Here is an 18,964-nt window from a genome sequence, read left to right on the forward strand (position 1 = left end):
TACAAAATTACAATATTACAATATTCATACAAAAAAATTGCAATATTCATACAAAACTATAATATTACAATATTCATACAAAAAATTACAATATTCATACAAAATTACAATATTCATACAAAAAATTACAATATTCATACAAATTACTAATCCAAAACTATAAATACAAATTTAATTATAAAATAATTACAATATTCATACAACATTACAATATTCATAAAAAATTACAATATTCATACAAAAAAGTTAGAATATTCATACAAAATTCTAATCTAAACTATATACACTAAATATAGATAATTTATAATTAATAATTAATAACAAAAAATTCACAATATCTTCTAAAATATTCACAAACTATAAACTTTTTAAATTATAAACAAAATTATTTACTAAAAAAATACATTACCTTTTTCTTTCTTTCTTTCTTCTTCTTCTCCTTCTCTTCTTCTCCTTTCTCTCTTTTTTTTTTCTCTACCGTGTGGCATGTTGGGACCATTTACATTTACTTATAGGCAAAAAAAAACATGCATGAAGGGACAACACATGCAGCGGTGCAGCGGTGGGCAGAAGGCCACCATTGGCGCCTCTCTATGAGGCACCTTCATTGGCGCCTCTCTATTAGGCACCTTCATTGGCGCCTACCTTATAGGCGCCACCCGACCCGACCCGACCCTTTGACCGTATTTTGACCCGTATTTTTTTAAAAAATATTAAAAAATATATAAAATTATATTTTATTCAAAAAAAATTATTATTTTTTTTATTCATTGGCGCCTATCTAATAGGCTCCAATGAAAAAAATAACTCATTTTGGTAAATATTTTTTCTGACACTTTATTTCAGTAAATTTTTTTTTCACCCTATTGGTGTAAAAAACCCAAAAATTAACCTACAATTTCAAAACAAACCTAATTGATGGAAAGATAAAAATAGGACCCAAAACGGAAAATGAGTGAGGCTAATTTTGAAGTCAGACAGTTTTTTTTCTTATCCTAAGATCAGCCCCACTGTATCCGTCCTCTCGCTACCGTTGATTCGTCCACAATTTCCACGACCCAAACCTCCCCTCTCCCGTCAATCATTGAAAAACAAAACCGGACGGTCGCTTTCTTCTTCTCCCTCCTTTCGCTCTTCTTTTCTTCATCTAATTTCATAGCGGTTCTTTTCTTATTCGCTAAATGGATCGAAGTCTTCAAGCAGTTATTGCAGCAATCTTAAGCTTCTTTTTAGTCTCTGTAGTCTTAGCTTTCCTCATCTTAATCTGCAAATCAACTAAAAAGTCCACCCGCCCAAACCCTCCTCAAATCCGGTCCTTAAACCGAACCCAACCCGCCCCTAATCCTCCGGATCTCACCACATGCGACAGCGCCGCCTTCGACCCCTCTCTCAAACGTCTCGACATGGCGGAACTCGCTGCCGCCACGAAGAACTTCTCCTCCGACCTCATCATTGGCGACGGCAGCTTCGGAATAGTTTACAAAGCTACCCTCTCTTACGGTGTCACCGTCGCAATTAAAAAACTCGACCCAAATGCCTTTCAGGGGCTCCGGGAGTTCCGAGCTGAGATGGAAACCCTAGGCAAGCTGCGTCACGACAACATCATCAAGATCCTCGGGTTCTGCTCTTCGGGTGTGGATCGGGTTTTGATATATGAATTCATTGAGAGAGGAAGCTTGGACCAATGGTTGTACGATGAGGAACAAGAAAACTCGGTTGGCCGTTTAACGTTATCTTGGGATACGAGGAAGAAGATAGTGAATGGGATAGCTAATGGTCTGGCATATTTACATGGCCTTGATACGCCCATTATCCACAGAGATATCAAGGCTAGCAATGTCTTGCTGGATAGCGATTTTGAGCCCCATATCGCTGATTTCGGACTCGCTCGGCAAGTCAAAGAGGCCCATTCACACGTATCCACACAAGTCGCTGGGACTATGGGATACATGCCGCCCGAGTACCGTGAAGGAAACACTGCTGCGACAGTGATGGCCGATGTTTATAGTTTCGGGATATTAATGATCGAGATTGCCACCCAAAACCGTCCCAATTGGCCGGTGAGGTTCGAGGGGAAAGACGTGGGACTAGTGGAGTGGGCTAGAAAAATGGTGGCCCAAAATCGACAAATCGAAATGATATATCAAAAGATCCCAAATAAAGAATTAATCGAGGATGAGGTTAAGGAGTATTTCCGAATTGCATGTATGTGTACTAATGAACTTTCCAAAGAAAGGCCTGTCATGAGCCAAGTTGTTGAGCTGTTGAGTCGAATTTCTTCGTGAACTTGCAATGGGGAAAATGATGATTGTCTTGGTAATATTTTCCCTTTATAAGAATGTATTATTTTTGCTATCATGAGAAATATTGTAAGTAGCTTATAAACATTTAGGCAATATATTTGTATATTTATATATGGAGTGGACAACTTCGTAGTTGATGTTTGTAAATCTGCATTTTATAGTGAAATTTACGTTTTAACCATTGCACATGGCATTACGTATTTATCTTTGACTTCATGAGTGAAACAACAAAATCTAACCTTTTTTTTATCGACTTTGTTGCAGAGGTTCAGTTTGCCATCTTTATTTACTTTGCCGGTAAGGGTTTCTTTTGCATTTTACTTCTAAATTGGCACTGAATTCTCCAATAAACTAAGGGAAGCCTCCTCGTATCATAAATTATTCATGGTAAGGATTCTAAATACGAACTCTGAATTGCACTAATACTTATTCATTGAAACTAACCTATAAATCTTTAGCTAGCCATTTCTACAATGCTTTTTTAAAAATATGTTGACTTGATTCCTTATTTCCAGCTGCTACAACACTATCATATAATAAAATAGCAAAGGAAACCTAGGCTTGGATTTGGAAATTGTTACCGCAATTTAGTTTAAGGATAGGTAATATATTTCCAGAATAAGCTAACTTTTTTATACTTTTTGGAGTGTTGCTTTGGTAATTGGATTATCAGAATCTATGATTACTTAGCACATTATTATCAGAATCTATGACTACTTAGCACTTATCAATTATGTTGCATTTTTTTGTTTGGCTAATTTGATTGCAATATAAAATTTTGTTGTTTGGTTGATGAAATGTAATAATATTCTAACAATTCACCCATCTTGGCATTATGAATGAGAGATGTTACTAGAGCACTTATGGAACAAAAATCTCGAAAATCATTTAAGAAATCAATCTTTGAACAATTTAATTAAATCATAAAACTTTGAAAGAATCAATTTCAATGTTCTGAAACAATCTACAAATCCTTTAGATTTGTTTCGTGGATGATTGGAAGTGTCTGGGACCAAAAACAAGCTTCAGTGGGCTTAAGACTCAAAAAATAGTGGAGTAGCCCAAGTTCAGGGGATATGTATCGGTACAAATGATATGTGAACCGGTACTTGGGATAAGGTTCTGATACATAGGTCCTATGTGCCAAAAATTGTAGCTTTTTAGTTATTGTCTTGTAATGTTCCGATACTTATAGTATTGGCACCAGAACACAAACTCCTAAGGTTGAAATCTAGTCCCAAAACATTAAAAAAATATATCTAAACACTTTCATATCATTTCAACAACTCTCAAGACATTATAGAACAAAATGTAAACCCATTTAAGCTTAAATACATGTCATGAACACATTCAAATTAAACACGGATCAAAGCTTATTTAAGAATACCAAAAAGGATTCAAATTTTTATTTCACATTTACAAATACAAATTCTATCTAAAGATCTACGTGCATGTCAATATTCTAATACAAAAGACAACCAACATAGCTAGAATACAACCTTAAAAGCTTGAATGGTGATGCGGTGCTCCCAAGTCGGAACTATAACATTCTCGGACAAGTCACCGACCTACGCATATAAGGAACTAATGTGCTCGATGAGGTCAGTAATGATATAAGGATAATCGTACCGGTCCTATCCAGTTATTAATGTTAAGCCCTTTAGGAGTATTTATCCCGAGACCGTTGCCGGAGTCGAGCACGAGGCGTTACCTAACTTAACTTACTAGTTTGGAGCATAAAAATTTGCTTTTAAAATTAATTTGTTCACGTTCAATCAATATGTCCCTAAAAAGGACCCTCGAGACCCTAAAACATGCAATGAAAACAGTTTGGGTCCAAATCGGGAACATTAAAAATTTTTCGAATACTTAAATAAATCAAAATAATTTATTTCACTACTCACAATAAAACTGTCCACTTGCGTAACAGTCACTAATTTAATTATAACTAGTTACGAAAATCGAAATTTAGATCCGTAAATTTTCCCTGAAACTAGACTCATATATCTTCTTTTCATAAAATTTTCAGAATTTTTGGGTTAGCCAAATAGTACAGTTTATTCGTTAAAGTCTCCCATATTTCACTGTCCGACGGTTCTGACCCCTATTCATTATAAATCAATTATCTCATTGTATAGAATTCGTATAATGTTCTGGTTTGTTTCTTTTGAAAATAGACTCACTAAGGAATCTACACATAAATTATAACTCATAATTCTTTCTGTAAAATTTTTAATGATTTCCTAAAGTCAGAACAGAGGACTTTAAAAATCATTCTGACATTGTCTCACTAAAATTCAAATATTACAAAATATAAAATTCTTTTACCTACACCGTTTCTTTCATATGAAAATAGACTTGATAAGATTTAATTCTATATCTCATTCACTCTCTAATTTCATTTCTACTATCCTTGGTGATTTTTCAAAATCACGTTAATGCTGCTGCCCAAAAACTGTTCCATTGCAAATTTTTTCTCTTTTATAATTCTTTGTGTTAACTATCATTTAGGCATACATACACCAAACATGTTCTTAATAGTCATTTCAATAGCTAATCATTATCGAGTATTTACATGCTATTTATTAGTCACATCATAAAGATACACACAAAATGACTAAGTCCCTATACATGTCATAACTTAAAACGTTTCAAATCACAAAATACCAAGATGATCTGTTGATAGTGTGAAACAATCTCCGGCGTCCTTATGATCCCTGAATTTGCTTGGGGGTACTATAAAAAAAAGAAAAATAAAGGAGGTAAGCATAAAGCTTAGTAAGTTTACAAGAAAATAAATAACAACATTTATCATAAATAATTATACTCATAAATTATCATCAAGTATCATGATCTTTACTTTCTTCTTTACTTACTCTCTTACTTGTTTACTTACTTAAATAACTCATGATTATAACTTACTCCTCCCTTGCTAAATTTTCTTTCTCAACTGATAACTGAGATATTCTTAACCCTTATAACTCACCTAAATCTATTTATTATGCTTTTACCTGAACTTTCATGTAACATAGTCTATTTATTAACCCGTTGAACCACTTGGAATACTAAGGATACTCGGGTCTTCTATCAGATAATAACATGCCAAAGCCATGTCCCAGACATGGTCTTACATGGGATGTTTCCTATACTGCAAATGCCATATCCCAGATATGGTTTTACATGAGAGTTCTCATATCGGTGCCCATGCCATGTCCAAGACACGGTCTTACGGGAGACCTCTCATCTCGGTGCCAACGCCATGTCCCAGACATGGTCTTACGTGGGACCTCTCATAACCTCAATAATGCCAATGCCATGTCTCAGACATGGTCTTACATGGGATCTCATTCCCTTAATGTCATGATATTTGTATCCGATACATTCCTAATGTTTCAACGAGACTTTTTAACACTAATTCTCTATCATCTCATACTTGAGTCAACATTAAATAATTTCATAAAATAAGTACATAATTGATGGAAAATAACAAAATTAATAATAATTATTAAAATATTTCATTTATTTACCATAAACTTATCTCGGTACAAAATACGATCAAATCTAGCAACTTAGTCCTCAACCTTTTTCTTTCTCCAGTCTAACTCCAGATTTCGTTCCTCTTGATCTATAATAGCAAATTTAACTTATTTAATACTCACATTCATCAAAACAGTCATTGACTCGAACTTTGGCAAAATTGCAATTTTTCCCTAAACTTTTACATATTTACACTTATGCCCCAAAGCTCAGAAATTAAATTTCATCTCTTATTCTTATGTTTTATGACATGCTGAACATCTTTCCCTTCTATGGCAACATCAAATTCTCACTCTAACATTTACTTATGAACATTAGGTATTTTTACTAATTATGTCGTTTTACTCGTTTTCACTTAAAATTGCCTAGCAAAAGTTGTTTAACATAATTTCAAGCTTCATATTCTACCATAAAACATCAAAATAAACACATTTCACCTATGGGTATTTTTCCAAATATGAACCCTAACATGAATTAATGGTAGAATAAGCTAAACCGAGCTATGAAGCCTCCAAAAACGTAAAAAAACATTAAAAACGGGGCTTGGATGCACTTACTATGAGCTTGAGAAAGTGAAGAAACCCTAGCTATGGAGTCCCTTGAAGTTTCGAATCTTATGGAGAAGATGAGCACATTTTGCCATCTTTTTCCCTTTTAATTCTTTTTATTACCAAATGACTAAAATGCCCTTCATTAAAACTTTAGTTATTTTTATCTATGCATGTCCATTTTTTTCCATGAAAATCTAATGGTCTAATTACCATTTAAGGACCTCTACTTCAATTATGCACTTCTATTAAACCCTTTATCATCTAAAGCTCATATTTACCCACTTTTGCAATTAATCCCTAATATGCAATTCAGACATGCAATCATTGAAATTTCTTATCGGTATTCCAACACATGCATTTAATCAATCGATAAATCATAAAAATTAATCACAATAAACTTTTCTATCTCGAATTCGTGGTTTCACAACCATTGTTCCATTTAAGCCCTATTCCAGGATGTGACATGATCCCAGATCACACAAACCTTTAGAGTAAGAGTTAACATCGATGGAGTAAGGGATATTGAAGCTACCTAGATCCTTAAGCTTTGGAGGTAAATTATGTTGTAAGATAACACTACACTCCTCAGTTAAAGCCACGGTCTCATAATCTCCAAGATGCCTCTTTTTCGACAAATGTCCTTTATAAACATGACATAGCTTGGCATCTTCTCTAAGGCTACGACAAATGGAATATTCAGTCAGTTTTTTGAACATATCTAAGAACTGTTGAAACTGTTCATCCAATTTCCTCTTTTGCAATTGCTTTAGGAAAAAAAGATGGATAAACCGGAACCTTTGTTTTAACTTATAGTGTAACGCCCTCTACCCGACTAGAATCACTGAATCTAGATATTGGATGTTACAACACAAAACACTTAATAAAAATTTATACAGTAGGTGTAAACTATATCTAAACATACTTCATATTAATTTGTACTGTTCTATAGTATATAAGAGAACATCAAATAATTACATTAAGGTATTAAACAGTATACAACATTCCAACATAAAATTTTATTAAAACACTCTTTAAGGCGTGGTATACTATACGCCCTTCTTCTAAGATGTTCTCTGTACGCGTAATAACCCAACTTGTCGCTTTCCTGATGCATTCTTGGTTTGACCCCTCATAGGACACCTATTTTCATAGTAGGGCTTGAAGCATGAACAAACACTTTGTAAGTTCACGCGAACTTAGTGAGTTTTAATACAGAATACCTTAGAACCTTTTCTATTTGAACTCCTTATCTTGAAATTTTCAGACTACATCTCTATCTTTGGCGGATACTTTCATAATATCATATATATACCTATATGCCGACTTCCATACTTAAATATCTACTCTCACTTCACTAATTGGCTAACTCTAGATCTTATCACATAATACATATCTTATTCCTTCTTAGAATAACCAAGGTACCTCTCAGAAGAATATCTATACAAAGCCCATTTTCAATGGATTCTTCTTCAAACAAACATTAAATATTTTCCCTAGGATGGTTACTCACAGATACTATTCTTTAGCGAATAATTAACAAACTAATCTTTTATAATGAACTCCCTATTGATCTTACATTTGGCAAATTCTCATACTAAGTTTGATAACTATCAGAACAACAATCAACCATAACGTGAAACAGTCCAATTCTCACCATATTCTGATAGAGGCAATGCTCTAAGTCAACCTAGGAAATCCCAAACAATCATAACACAATCCATAAGAGCACCAATTATTGGCGGACAATATACATTTTTATAACCTCTTTATAGCCTGGAATACACAATTTGGCCGATACCATAGAATTTAGATATCTTTCATACATAGCATTACCAAACTCAAATCTGACAAACACATACTACTCATAATTTTGAATACGCCAAATCTCTTGTATTGGCAAATTCATATGGCAGATTTACCTTTCAAATTACACCTCTGGAAATCCCTTCAAAAGTTTCCCTTAGGTCATATTTACTCTTTGTCATAAAACTAACCAAACAGAGCTATATTCAAACTTACCAGATTTTTAGCATAGCATCAATTAGCAGAAAAGTCTCAAAACTTACCCAGATCATGACACCGAAACGTTTTTCCAGGCTTTGCCTCAAGGGTGTTACATAATGTCACAAGAATACCATAGTTTAAGCCTTACAGGCTTCACTGAATACACCATAAAGGCCTTACAGAACACGCCACATAGGCGTCACAGGGAATTACATTTTTACTGTCCTGTCGAACTATCTCAGAGGTTGCCATGGGGTTTCTGCCTCATAGTCTTATACATAACTTCATGTCGTGATCTGTCAGTCTAGTCCATATCTCACTGAAGGGATCACCATGAGTGTTTTTGTTGACATACAATGCCATGGGTCTTAGGCTCATGAACTTACAGATCCTTATGTCATGTTCTGTCAGTTCGGTTTACATTTCACCGGAGACTACACCATTAAGGTCTTTGTGGTCAACAATGTAGCTGCCCTACTGGAAACATCACAAATGGAAGATTGACTTACTTAACACCACATGTACTTACCCAGATTCGTGCACTCATCTTAGTGATTCACACTCTTCTTATTCATACAGTAACAAATATATTTCATTCATAACATGCAGCAATTTGATGATACTTCTCACATCTTACCGAACATTTAAGATTGCATCAACATAAGCACTTCCCTTGTAAATTTAACATGCATGAGTTAAGATAAGGACTCACTTGAAACTCACCTGTTGTAGCTTGGAGACCCTAGACTCTAACATTCTTCTCGAACCAGCAACAACAATACCTACTTAAAGAACATAAAACTACCATTAAAACTCATTTACAGACAGATTGCTAATACATCTCAATTATAGACAACCCCCATGCAGGGTCTCTTATTCATATCTTATTGTTTATGCTTTATAACTTCTTTACTCATTCAAATACTCAACATGTAAAGTTATCAGACTTACCAGGAGATGGAACATCCACTGATTAACTCAAATCCTTAGCTTCAAACTTAATAAAGAAGAATAAAACATTTAAGTTTAAGAAGAAAAACCAGAGGGTGATATTGAAGGAAGAAAAAAAACATTCATTCCCTTCTCAACATATATATATCCCCCAGTACCTTTTAATGGATCTTGACAAATGTCTAATGCATACATAAGTTGTCTCTTTAATGTCCTACAAAACCCGAAAGAAATATAAAAGGAAATCTGATATTGTTGCTATTTGACCAGTAAATCCCTTCAGTTGACTCCCAACCAATCACATTACAGAACCTCTTCTGCACATCATTCGAGTAAGCTTAGCAAACTATACCTATTGGCGGTAACTCATTTATGATATGTTATGCTCAACAAGAACTTCCAAGGCATACTCTTAGTTTGTTGTACTCCTTCAATTGAAGAATACTACAAGAAATAAATCTTGAGAAGCTTCTATGGGCGGGTACTCTATACACCAGACATCAATTCGCTAGAAGTTTATAAATTGGTGGACTAACTACCAAAGTGTGCCAAGATAGATAACCTTCACATTTATTCTCCTTGCTCCCGGATTTGTGAAATTTGGGATGTGAGACCGAGTCTATTCCACTTCATTCTTAAGTATACACTTTGTTTCTCATATAGAATAACCTTTTTAGTCAACTCACAACCATTAAGAATCTCTCTATCCTTCTAAGAATAATTTACTTACAGTGTTCATTCTGATCATCTATCTTGGGATTCAGTTGTGTGTCAGTCGATAAAGTTTCTTGTTGCCAACTACTTAAATAAATTGTAGGTTGGCCTATTTATGCTTCCAATAGTCGAACAGTAGCTCCTTGACTCGAGATTCACGCATCAATTTTTTTCCAACAATAGATCTTTAGTTGTTTCCTTATGTGGAACTTATTGGAATTGTGGTTGTCTTTTTTGAAACCCGAACAAAGCATTCTATTTGAACGGCGCATTAATTCCTTATTGATTATTCCTTTATGAGAATTTTGGGTGATTCCTCCATTTAGGATTACAGATGTTGGCAAAAGCATTGTTTTGTTGATGGCTCTAATTACACATGTAATTTACCTCTTCAACATATCCATAATATTGCTCGGTAAGATGGGAACCTCCAAAATAGTCATCGTACTATTCACTGAATGACTCATTCGAGTTTGTTGTAAAGATAAAGAATTTAACCTCTTGTTTATCGCATTCAACCGTGTCATTAATTGTGCCAAAAGGTTTGAAGCTTGATCGAGTTCATTAACTCCCACTAGTTTCTTTGGTGCGATGCACTAATAAACCTCATAATTTTGGAAGGTTAATTCTTCTAAAATTGCATATGCATATTCTAGAAACTTTTGCACCAATGAACCTGCAAATGCACAATTAACTTGAATTTTCATTGCAACATCTAGCCCATTATAAAAAATAATATCTATTGAGCACTTTCTAAACCATGGTGTGGGCACTTTTTAAAAGGTTCCTTGTACCTTTCTCATGCATCGTACAAAGTATCCTCATCCTATTGAGTGAAAGTTTGAATATCCTTCAAAAGTCTAGCCATCTTCGTGAGGGGTAAATATCTACCCAAAAATTTCTACACTAATTAATCTCATGAGGTAATAGAGGCTTGGGGAAAAGATTTGAGTCAATCCTTCGCTCTCCCATCTAGAGAAAATGTGAATAATTGGGGTCTGATTGCCTCATCGAATACCCCCATTATTTTGGGATCTAGTTCCCTTGTTGTAGTGATTTTGTGTATGTACTTGTAATTTTCAAACAAATTGATTTAATAAAAATCCATCATTATCATTAATATCTCTTGTATATTTTCCTCAATTGTTTTTGCACACAAAGAAAAATGAAAGCAAATATTGACTCACTAATTATTTAACGTTTAAACTAACATTAAGTGACACTACGTGATCAAAACATAGTGTGAGAAGACACCTTATATTAGTAGATAATCTAAACATGTGCTTAGTCTAATAGAAATTGAGCAAATCAACTAAAATACTAATATGTCATTATCAAGTTCAAATTGGGAGATACTTTGTTTTGGGTATCGGAGCGGACGACTCTCAAAAGATAGAGACATAGATGTGACTGACTGAACTGATAGTGTATCATACAAGACTCGAGTAGAATAGATCCTATACTTGAGTAAGTGATTGACTCTGTGCATGACTCATCTCATTTGATATATTGATAGCTTATGTTCAATTGATAATAGAGCAGAAAGTTGGTATGTTGGAGTATACAATCTTTTAAATGAAATAGCTTCATTTGCAGTAGTGGAATTCATAGCCCAACAAAGGGTAAATGGTGTCCTTTCATCAGCATTACATGGTAAATGGAAAGTAGCAAATTCATGGGTCATTTATCTTAGTGATGAATGAATTAATTACTATTTGATAATAATTGACTTTTCATGCAGGAATGTGTAATAGTTACCATGAAATAAAATAGGATAATATTGGGAGAACAAATTTATCCCAAATAGATTAAGGATATTCTATGAGGGTAACACACTTATGAGAAGGTCATTGGACGAGCACTTAATAAGTAGCTTTCATAATGATATGCAATTAGGGAGAGCTCAGTCATGGTATTGTAATGAAATGACTTCGTTACTAAATAAATTTATAATTAATAGTTGAAAAGATAAAATTTAATTATAGATTATTTGAGACCTCATTATATATGTCCAATCGGTCTCTCTTCTAACTTGTTGAAACTAGAAATGAATTACAAGTTGAACCAAATTAACATAAATGAATTGAAATGATGAAGTTAGAGAAATGGGCCGCATTCACAAATGAATGTGTTTTCTCACTAAATATAGAAATGACATAAAAATCAATTTTAGGTTTTCAATTATTATTTCATTAATCATAATTAAATAAATGTAGTTAAAAAATTAAATTAAATTAATTAGTTATTATGAATCCATTAAACAAGAAAAATTAAATATATTTCATCATAGAATCTTTTACGATAAAGTTGTTATGACTTTAGCGAAATTAGAATTAAGTTGGGAAAATTATTTGATTAGAAAATTAATGTAGTTAATTAAATTAATTGAATAGATAATTTTTATTTGGGAAGTAGAAAAAAAATATTGTGGTGGATAAAATTATAAAATATTAGATCAAAAGTCCACGAATCACATATAATTGAACTGAAAACATGAGAGGCCCAAAACCTTTTATGATAGATAAGAGGGGTTAGTATTATTAACTAGGGTGGCACACCCACCCTCATTCTAATTAGAGTAGGATTGTATTTTCTATTAAATAAATATTATTTGTTTAGAGCTTGTCCAACCAAGATTCTTCTATCTTTCCTTCTAAATATATAGAACCAATTGACCTAATACACACTTCTTAATTATTGAGTTATCATTATTATGTTAGAAAATAGTGATAATTTATTTACTTAGAATTAATTTTATTTTCTAAGAATTACGGTCTTTATTGGATTTTATTGAGAGAATTGTTTTCCTACTAAAAGTAATAATATTGTTTCTTTTTATGTGTTCGGTGCATACTGGTCAAGCCTACACTCAACGCTACTTGTGGTACGAGGATAGTGAAGAAGGTCGTTTGTTTGAATGTCATTATTGACTCGAATTCGTCTCACGCAAAGCATATTTACTTTTCAATAAAAACTTTATTGCTATAAATAGCACAAATCGACTCGGTTTTGAAAATTTTAAACTTTCGCTATAACTTTAAATAGTTTTCTTAACTGGATTTTTTGAACTATTGGTGTTAGATTTAGGTTATGCTATGTTTATATTATAAACTGATATCAATTTTTTTCTCTTCTTCATGTTTGGTTAATTTTGATAAGATGTGACATTCTTTTAATTATATGCATGTTTTAGGTTATGAATGTGAATAAATGTGTTTAATTATTTTATTATATATATGATAAAGTAATTTTTTTCAAAGTTGTGTTTCCTAGAAATTAGACTATGTAATTTTAGATTTTAATAAATTTAGGGATATGTAATTAGATCGTGGACTATCATTTCCAGATAGGTTTTATTTTATTTTTTTATAATTATTCATGTGAGTTAGAAATGGACTTAGGGTTTTTGTAACCTAATTTTTCTACGAAACCCAAAGAACCAAGACATATCCAAAATCAATTGGGACAGCACAAACCCAACCTAGATAACCAGCAAAAGTTGGCAGGGGTCGGTGGTGGTTCAACCAGTATTAGTCAAACAATCGACAACGGTGGTGATACTGGAGACCCGTGGTGGTGATCTGTCATAATTTGATACGTCAAATTACAATCTCTATTACATTTAAAAAGCTTATGCTCAAGCAATTTAGGTGTCTTTTTTTACTTTTTTCCATTTCTAATTTTTGTTATTAATAAATTATTTTTTTGTGAGTTTTATGCTCTTTTGAGACCCAAATTGGCCAACATGCCATGAGAAACCTAACAATGTACTTGAGTGGTGTAGAGAGTCTATAATGACATGAACTTGAAGAAAGCATCACTCAGAATGTAGGTATCGCAATATCGAAGCATAAAAGTTGTGATACCTTTGACAATTCTGAAGTGAGAAAAATTGAGGCCAACTACAGTGATATCGTGATACTAGAGCATGGGTATCCCGATAACGAGGTCCCCAAGTCCCCCAAGTTCAACACTTGTTTGGGTATCGCGATACCGCTACCTAATAGGTGAAAACACTGTAGGGACAATTTTATGTCCAAGCAAGCTTAAGTCTTTGTTTTCATTTAAGGGAATAATTATTAATGTTAGGTTAAATGTTAGTAGACTATAAATACTATATAAGCTTTGTATTTTCAGAATTAGTGGTTGAAAAAAATTATCTCTCCTTAGTTTTCATAGTTTTAGGTTAGGTTTTTCTTTTCTTTTCATTTTAAATTAAGTTTTCTCTTTTCTTTTTAGGATAGATTTTATTTTTTTAATTTTATTTCTTTCTCATTATTGAAGGCTATGTAAAAGGCAGATGATGAAACTCTTGGGCTTCGTTGGTTTCCAATCAATTAAATGACCATTTCTCAAATTCTTTACTTTTACTTTATGCCTACCATGTGTTTGTTAAAATGTTTATTTGGAATTTAAATTTGATTATGTATTAAATTTGTTGATGGTTGGTTGATTGGTTATTTGTTAGTTTAAGTTGAAGTTTATGCTTAATTAATTGATTGTTTGATTATTGAAATGCTTAATACGCTAGAATTGACACATTTAGTGAAAAATCTAGATAAATGAGACCGAGGGGAGGGTTTATCCTTAAATAGTTCAATATAATTGTGTTGAATTGTGAGATCGAGAGGAGATCTATATGCCTAGGTGAGACCGAGAGGAGAGCGTAGGTGGTATCTTTTAGTCTAGGATGTGGTCGAGAGGAGAATCCTAGCTAAAAGTGACAAAAAATATAATTGGTATAGGTTTATTAGCTTAGTTAGTGAGTAATGAATCCATCGACCATGGTTTTAGATTTGCTTGAACATATCTTGGCATTCTCGACTGATTCTATCCACATCTGAGTGCTTATGTAAAGGTTCGTCCGAGTGCTCATGCTTATCATCTTCATCATTGTAACTTAATTGGTTTGTCGAGGCCCCGTTTAACCAACTCGATCCTCATTCGTGTACGTACCATTCGTCACACCACTTGCATTTATCATCATCCATGATTAAATTAAAATAGTTCACAAGGCCACTAAGAATAATAAAAATAACAAAAATATGCAAATAGTTAACTAAAAAAAATTTAATTCCACATCGAATAAATTAACCTAATTAAATTATTTCTAAAGTCGTAGAATTTTCTTTTGATTAAAATACAGTTCAGTCGAGTTTTGGTTGAGCTAACGGATGGACCAATTAAACATATACAATTAGGCTCAAGTTAATTACAATTATATCCAGAAACATCGTTCTGATAATATGCAATATACTTAATCCTGGAGTTAGTCCACAATAAGTATTATGATTGGAAACTCCTTATTGTATATTCTTTAAGAAAGCAAAACATCTAACTACTTTGTCCAATAACCTCGCCATGTGTGTGTTACCCTCATATGATATTCTTGATTCCTTTGAGTTGAACCCGTTCACTCAATACAATCTGATTTTATCTCATTGTTACCATTGTGTCTTCTTAATGATTAATATTGTCAGTGCCAACTAATGACTGTGATAAATTGCTCGTTCGAGAGTAAGCAACTCGTGTCGACATTGCATATTTATCAATCCACACAATGCCAATGAGAGGATATCGTTAACTCTTTAATGGAGCTGTGAATTTCATTGTTGTTAGTGAAGTCATGCCATACACAAGTCATGTTCCCAACTTACCGGCTATCAGCTCAATCATTTTTAGAGCATAAGCCTCCACTTATATCAAAGCACATGAGTTACATACGCATGGTCAATGACTAACTCAAGATTTAGGTAAGTCACACCATGAACATCACAAGTGAATTAATTCACAAACGGATTCAAAATAAATTCAACTTGGGTCCAGTCCAATGTATCATTCTTCCAATGAGTACATTTAAGTCTCTACCTGTGGAGTCAACTGCTCCTATAGCCAAGACTAACCATCTCCCTAATTGGAATCGTAAATGACATAATAATTCTTCTGAGTATTTAAATCAAATGCTCACTTTGATTCTTTTATGAGATTACAGACTTGTTTAGATTATCTACAAAAGTAAGTTGCCATTCTCTTAATGTAAACATTCTTACAATGTCACTTATCATGAATTCGAACTTAGATAATTAATGAGCTAATATTTTCTAGTCACAATTTTGCTATATATGTAAAATATAAAATATAGAATCACAAAAGATATAATAGTGAAATGTGAACTTAACTTTAATTATTCACCGTTCAAATAAATAGAAAGCATTTACATATTTACTACAATATTGACACATTTCCGAACACTATGTTGACTTGAAAATAAAAGACATTGAATTTGATATTGGAAATAAAGTCTTTTTGAAAGTTTCGCTCTAGAAAAAGGTTGTGTTTTGGGTCGTATGAGATTCTTGAGAGAATTGGACCTATTGCTTATAAAATAGCTTTGCCTCTAGAATTAGATAAGAGTCATAATATATTTCACATATTGATGTTATGAAGATATAGATTTGACCCCTCCCATGTGTTTATCTTTCAATGAAATTGAGTTGCAGCCTGATTTGACATATAGTGAAGAACTGGTTAAAATTTTGGCTAAGAGGTAAAACAATTGAGAAATAAATGGGTAACATTACTGCAGGTGATGTGGCACCGTCATGGTACAAAACAGGCTACATGGGATCTGGAAAAAACTATGAAATCCTAATACCCTCATCTTTTCTTAGGTAAATTTCGAGGAAAAATTTTCTTAATGAGGTAGGTTATAATAGCCTGATTTTTAGTGGTACCGAAAAAGAATTTTGAAACCCCATTTTCATAAATTGGGTCTGTAAATATTAAATATAAATATTTACGTAGTTGATATAATGGAATATTAAAGTTTAGTCTTTCAATTTTGTCTATTAATTGATTAATTAGGGTACAACGACTAAGTTGTAAAAGTTTTATTGCTATTAATTTGTAATAGGCCAAAGACTTAAGGACTTAAATTGCAATTAGCGAGACAATCAAAATGGAAATTAAACCATAGTATAATATGTGTTAGTGGAATATGATGTAAAATTCCACTTATAAATGTTAATGATTGATTAAGTTAAAAAATTATGATTAAGTTATTAAAACCTAGTTAATTAAGCACAATTTTAATATCTACGATAAATTAAAGAAAGGATCAAGAATTGAATCAAACCGGTGATAATCGAGGAAAAGCCAAAATTGTTGATTAGTCCCTGAAAATTGGGTTGTTTGTTGTTTTGATCAGCAATAAAATTTCTTATTCCTTTGAAAAAATGGGTGGTCAACCGAGGGAGGAAAAAAGGATGGAAGTGTTCCGTGAGGTTTTAAGAGAATGTTCTCTTATTGATGTGGGATACTCGGGTAAATGGTATACATGGGAAAGGGGAAATTTACCGGAAACAAATATTAGAGAAAGACTTGACAGGAGTGTAGCAAATGAAAAATGGATGGAAATTTTTCCAACAGGCAATGTACACCACTTAACGTCTTCTTTTTCGGATCATTGTCCTCTTTTAATTAGTACCAGCACTGAAAGTAATATGAAGAGAATCCCAGTTTTTAAATTTGAAGCATGGTGGACTACAGAGAAAACGATTGAAGAGGAGATAAAGAGTTCATGGGAATCATCAAATGGATCCATTTTCGAAAAGTTAGAAAGATTACAGACCAATCTGACAAGATGGGCCAATTCAATAAAGAAAAAACAAAAGGGATTGACCGGTAAACTTACAAAAGAGCTTGAACGATTATTGGAGGATGAACGAAATGATGATACGATGGCGCAGATTATTGATAAGAGAATACATCTGAATATGGAGATTGACAAAGAAGAAATGTACTGGGAGCAAAGAGCACGGGCTAACTGGCTTAAGCTGGGGGATAAAAATACGGCTTTCTTCCACAAATATGCCTCTATGCGAAAACGAATCAACACAATTAGTAGGTTGGATACAGATGATGGGGAGGGGATCTATGAGGAATCAGAAATAAATGCAAGTGCAACAAAGTATTTCCAGGAACTCTTTTCAACTAATGGAATAGGAGACCTATCTCATCTCCTCTCAGGTATAAACAACAACATTTCTTCAGATATTAATATGGCTCTTTTAGAAAAGTTTTCGGAAGAAGAGATTTTCAGTGCAGTTAAAAGTATGGGACCTACTAAAGCACCTGGTTATGATGGTTTTCCGGCATTATTTTTTCAAAAATACTGGGATATTGTGGGTAAAGATGTTGGGAAGTTTTGTTTGGAGTTTTTGAACAATGGAAAGGATATTGAAGATCTAAATTTAACAGAGATTGTTCTCATTCCGAAGAATTCCAATCCTACCACTCTCGCCAATTTCAGACCCATTAGCCTATGCACTGTAGTATATAAAATCATTGCCAAATCTATTGCCAATCGTATGCAGACAGTTATTGGAAGGTGTATTGATAGTGCTCAAAGTGCTTTTGTTCCTGGGCGGCTTATTTCGGACAATATCTTAATAGCCTATGAAGTTTTACATACACTTCGTCAAAAGCGTAACGGTAAAAAAAGTCTCATGGCGTTAAAGCTGGATATGAGTAAAGCTTATGATAGAGTTGAATGGGGTTTTTTGAAGGTAGTTATGGTCAGTATGGGTTTTGCAGAGGAATGGGTATCACTAATTATGCGATGTATCTCTACAGTATCTTATGTTGTTTCCATAAATGGTAAAAGAGGCAGAGTTTTTAAACCTACTAGAGGACTCCGACAAGGTGATCCGCTTAGTCCTTTCCTTTTTCTTATTTGCAGCGAAGGACTTTCCTCTTTAATCAGAATCGCAACACGTGAAGGACTAATAAATTGAGTAAAGGCCAGCAGAAGAGGTCCGACAATTTCACATTTATTATTTGCAAACGACTGCATGTTGTTTGGTGAAGCGACTAAAGACAGGATAAGAATCTTAAAGGAGATTT

The 18,964-nt window shown here is 33.3% G+C and overlaps 1 protein-coding gene and 1 non-coding gene across 4 annotated transcripts; both read left to right on the forward strand.

Moving 5' to 3' along the window:
• The first annotated feature begins 441 nt into the window (after window positions 1–441).
• LOC107889653 (putative serine/threonine-protein kinase) lies at window positions 442–13,189 on the forward strand. 3 transcript variants are annotated; one of them, XR_001681803.2, is made up of 3 exons: window positions 442–2,316; window positions 2,568–2,690; window positions 12,923–13,189. XR_001681803.2 is itself a non-coding variant. In XM_016814161.2 (2 exons), the coding sequence occupies exon 1, from the start codon at window positions 1,182–1,184 to the stop codon at window positions 2,283–2,285; it is 1,104 nt and encodes a 367-aa protein (XP_016669650.1). In that variant the 5' UTR covers window positions 442–1,181; the 3' UTR covers window positions 2,286–2,316; window positions 2,568–3,009. The 3 variants fall into 3 exon arrangements, 1 of the variants encoding a protein (XP_016669650.1); XR_005914918.1 differs by lacking the exon at window positions 12,923–13,189 and adding an exon at window positions 2,819–3,009; XM_016814161.2 differs by lacking the exon at window positions 12,923–13,189 and having other exon boundaries at window positions 2,568–3,009.
• Window positions 10,816–10,922, forward strand: LOC121218870 (small nucleolar RNA R71). Its single transcript, XR_005915350.1, has one exon. It is a non-coding gene; the product is annotated as a small nucleolar RNA R71 (small nucleolar RNA).
• Window positions 13,190–18,964: the final 5,775 nt, after the last annotated feature.

Source organism: Gossypium hirsutum, chromosome D06 (assembly GCF_007990345.1).
Source record: "Gossypium hirsutum isolate 1008001.06 chromosome D06, Gossypium_hirsutum_v2.1, whole genome shotgun sequence".
Lineage (NCBI taxonomy): Eukaryota > Viridiplantae > Streptophyta > Magnoliopsida > Malvales > Malvaceae > Gossypium > Gossypium hirsutum.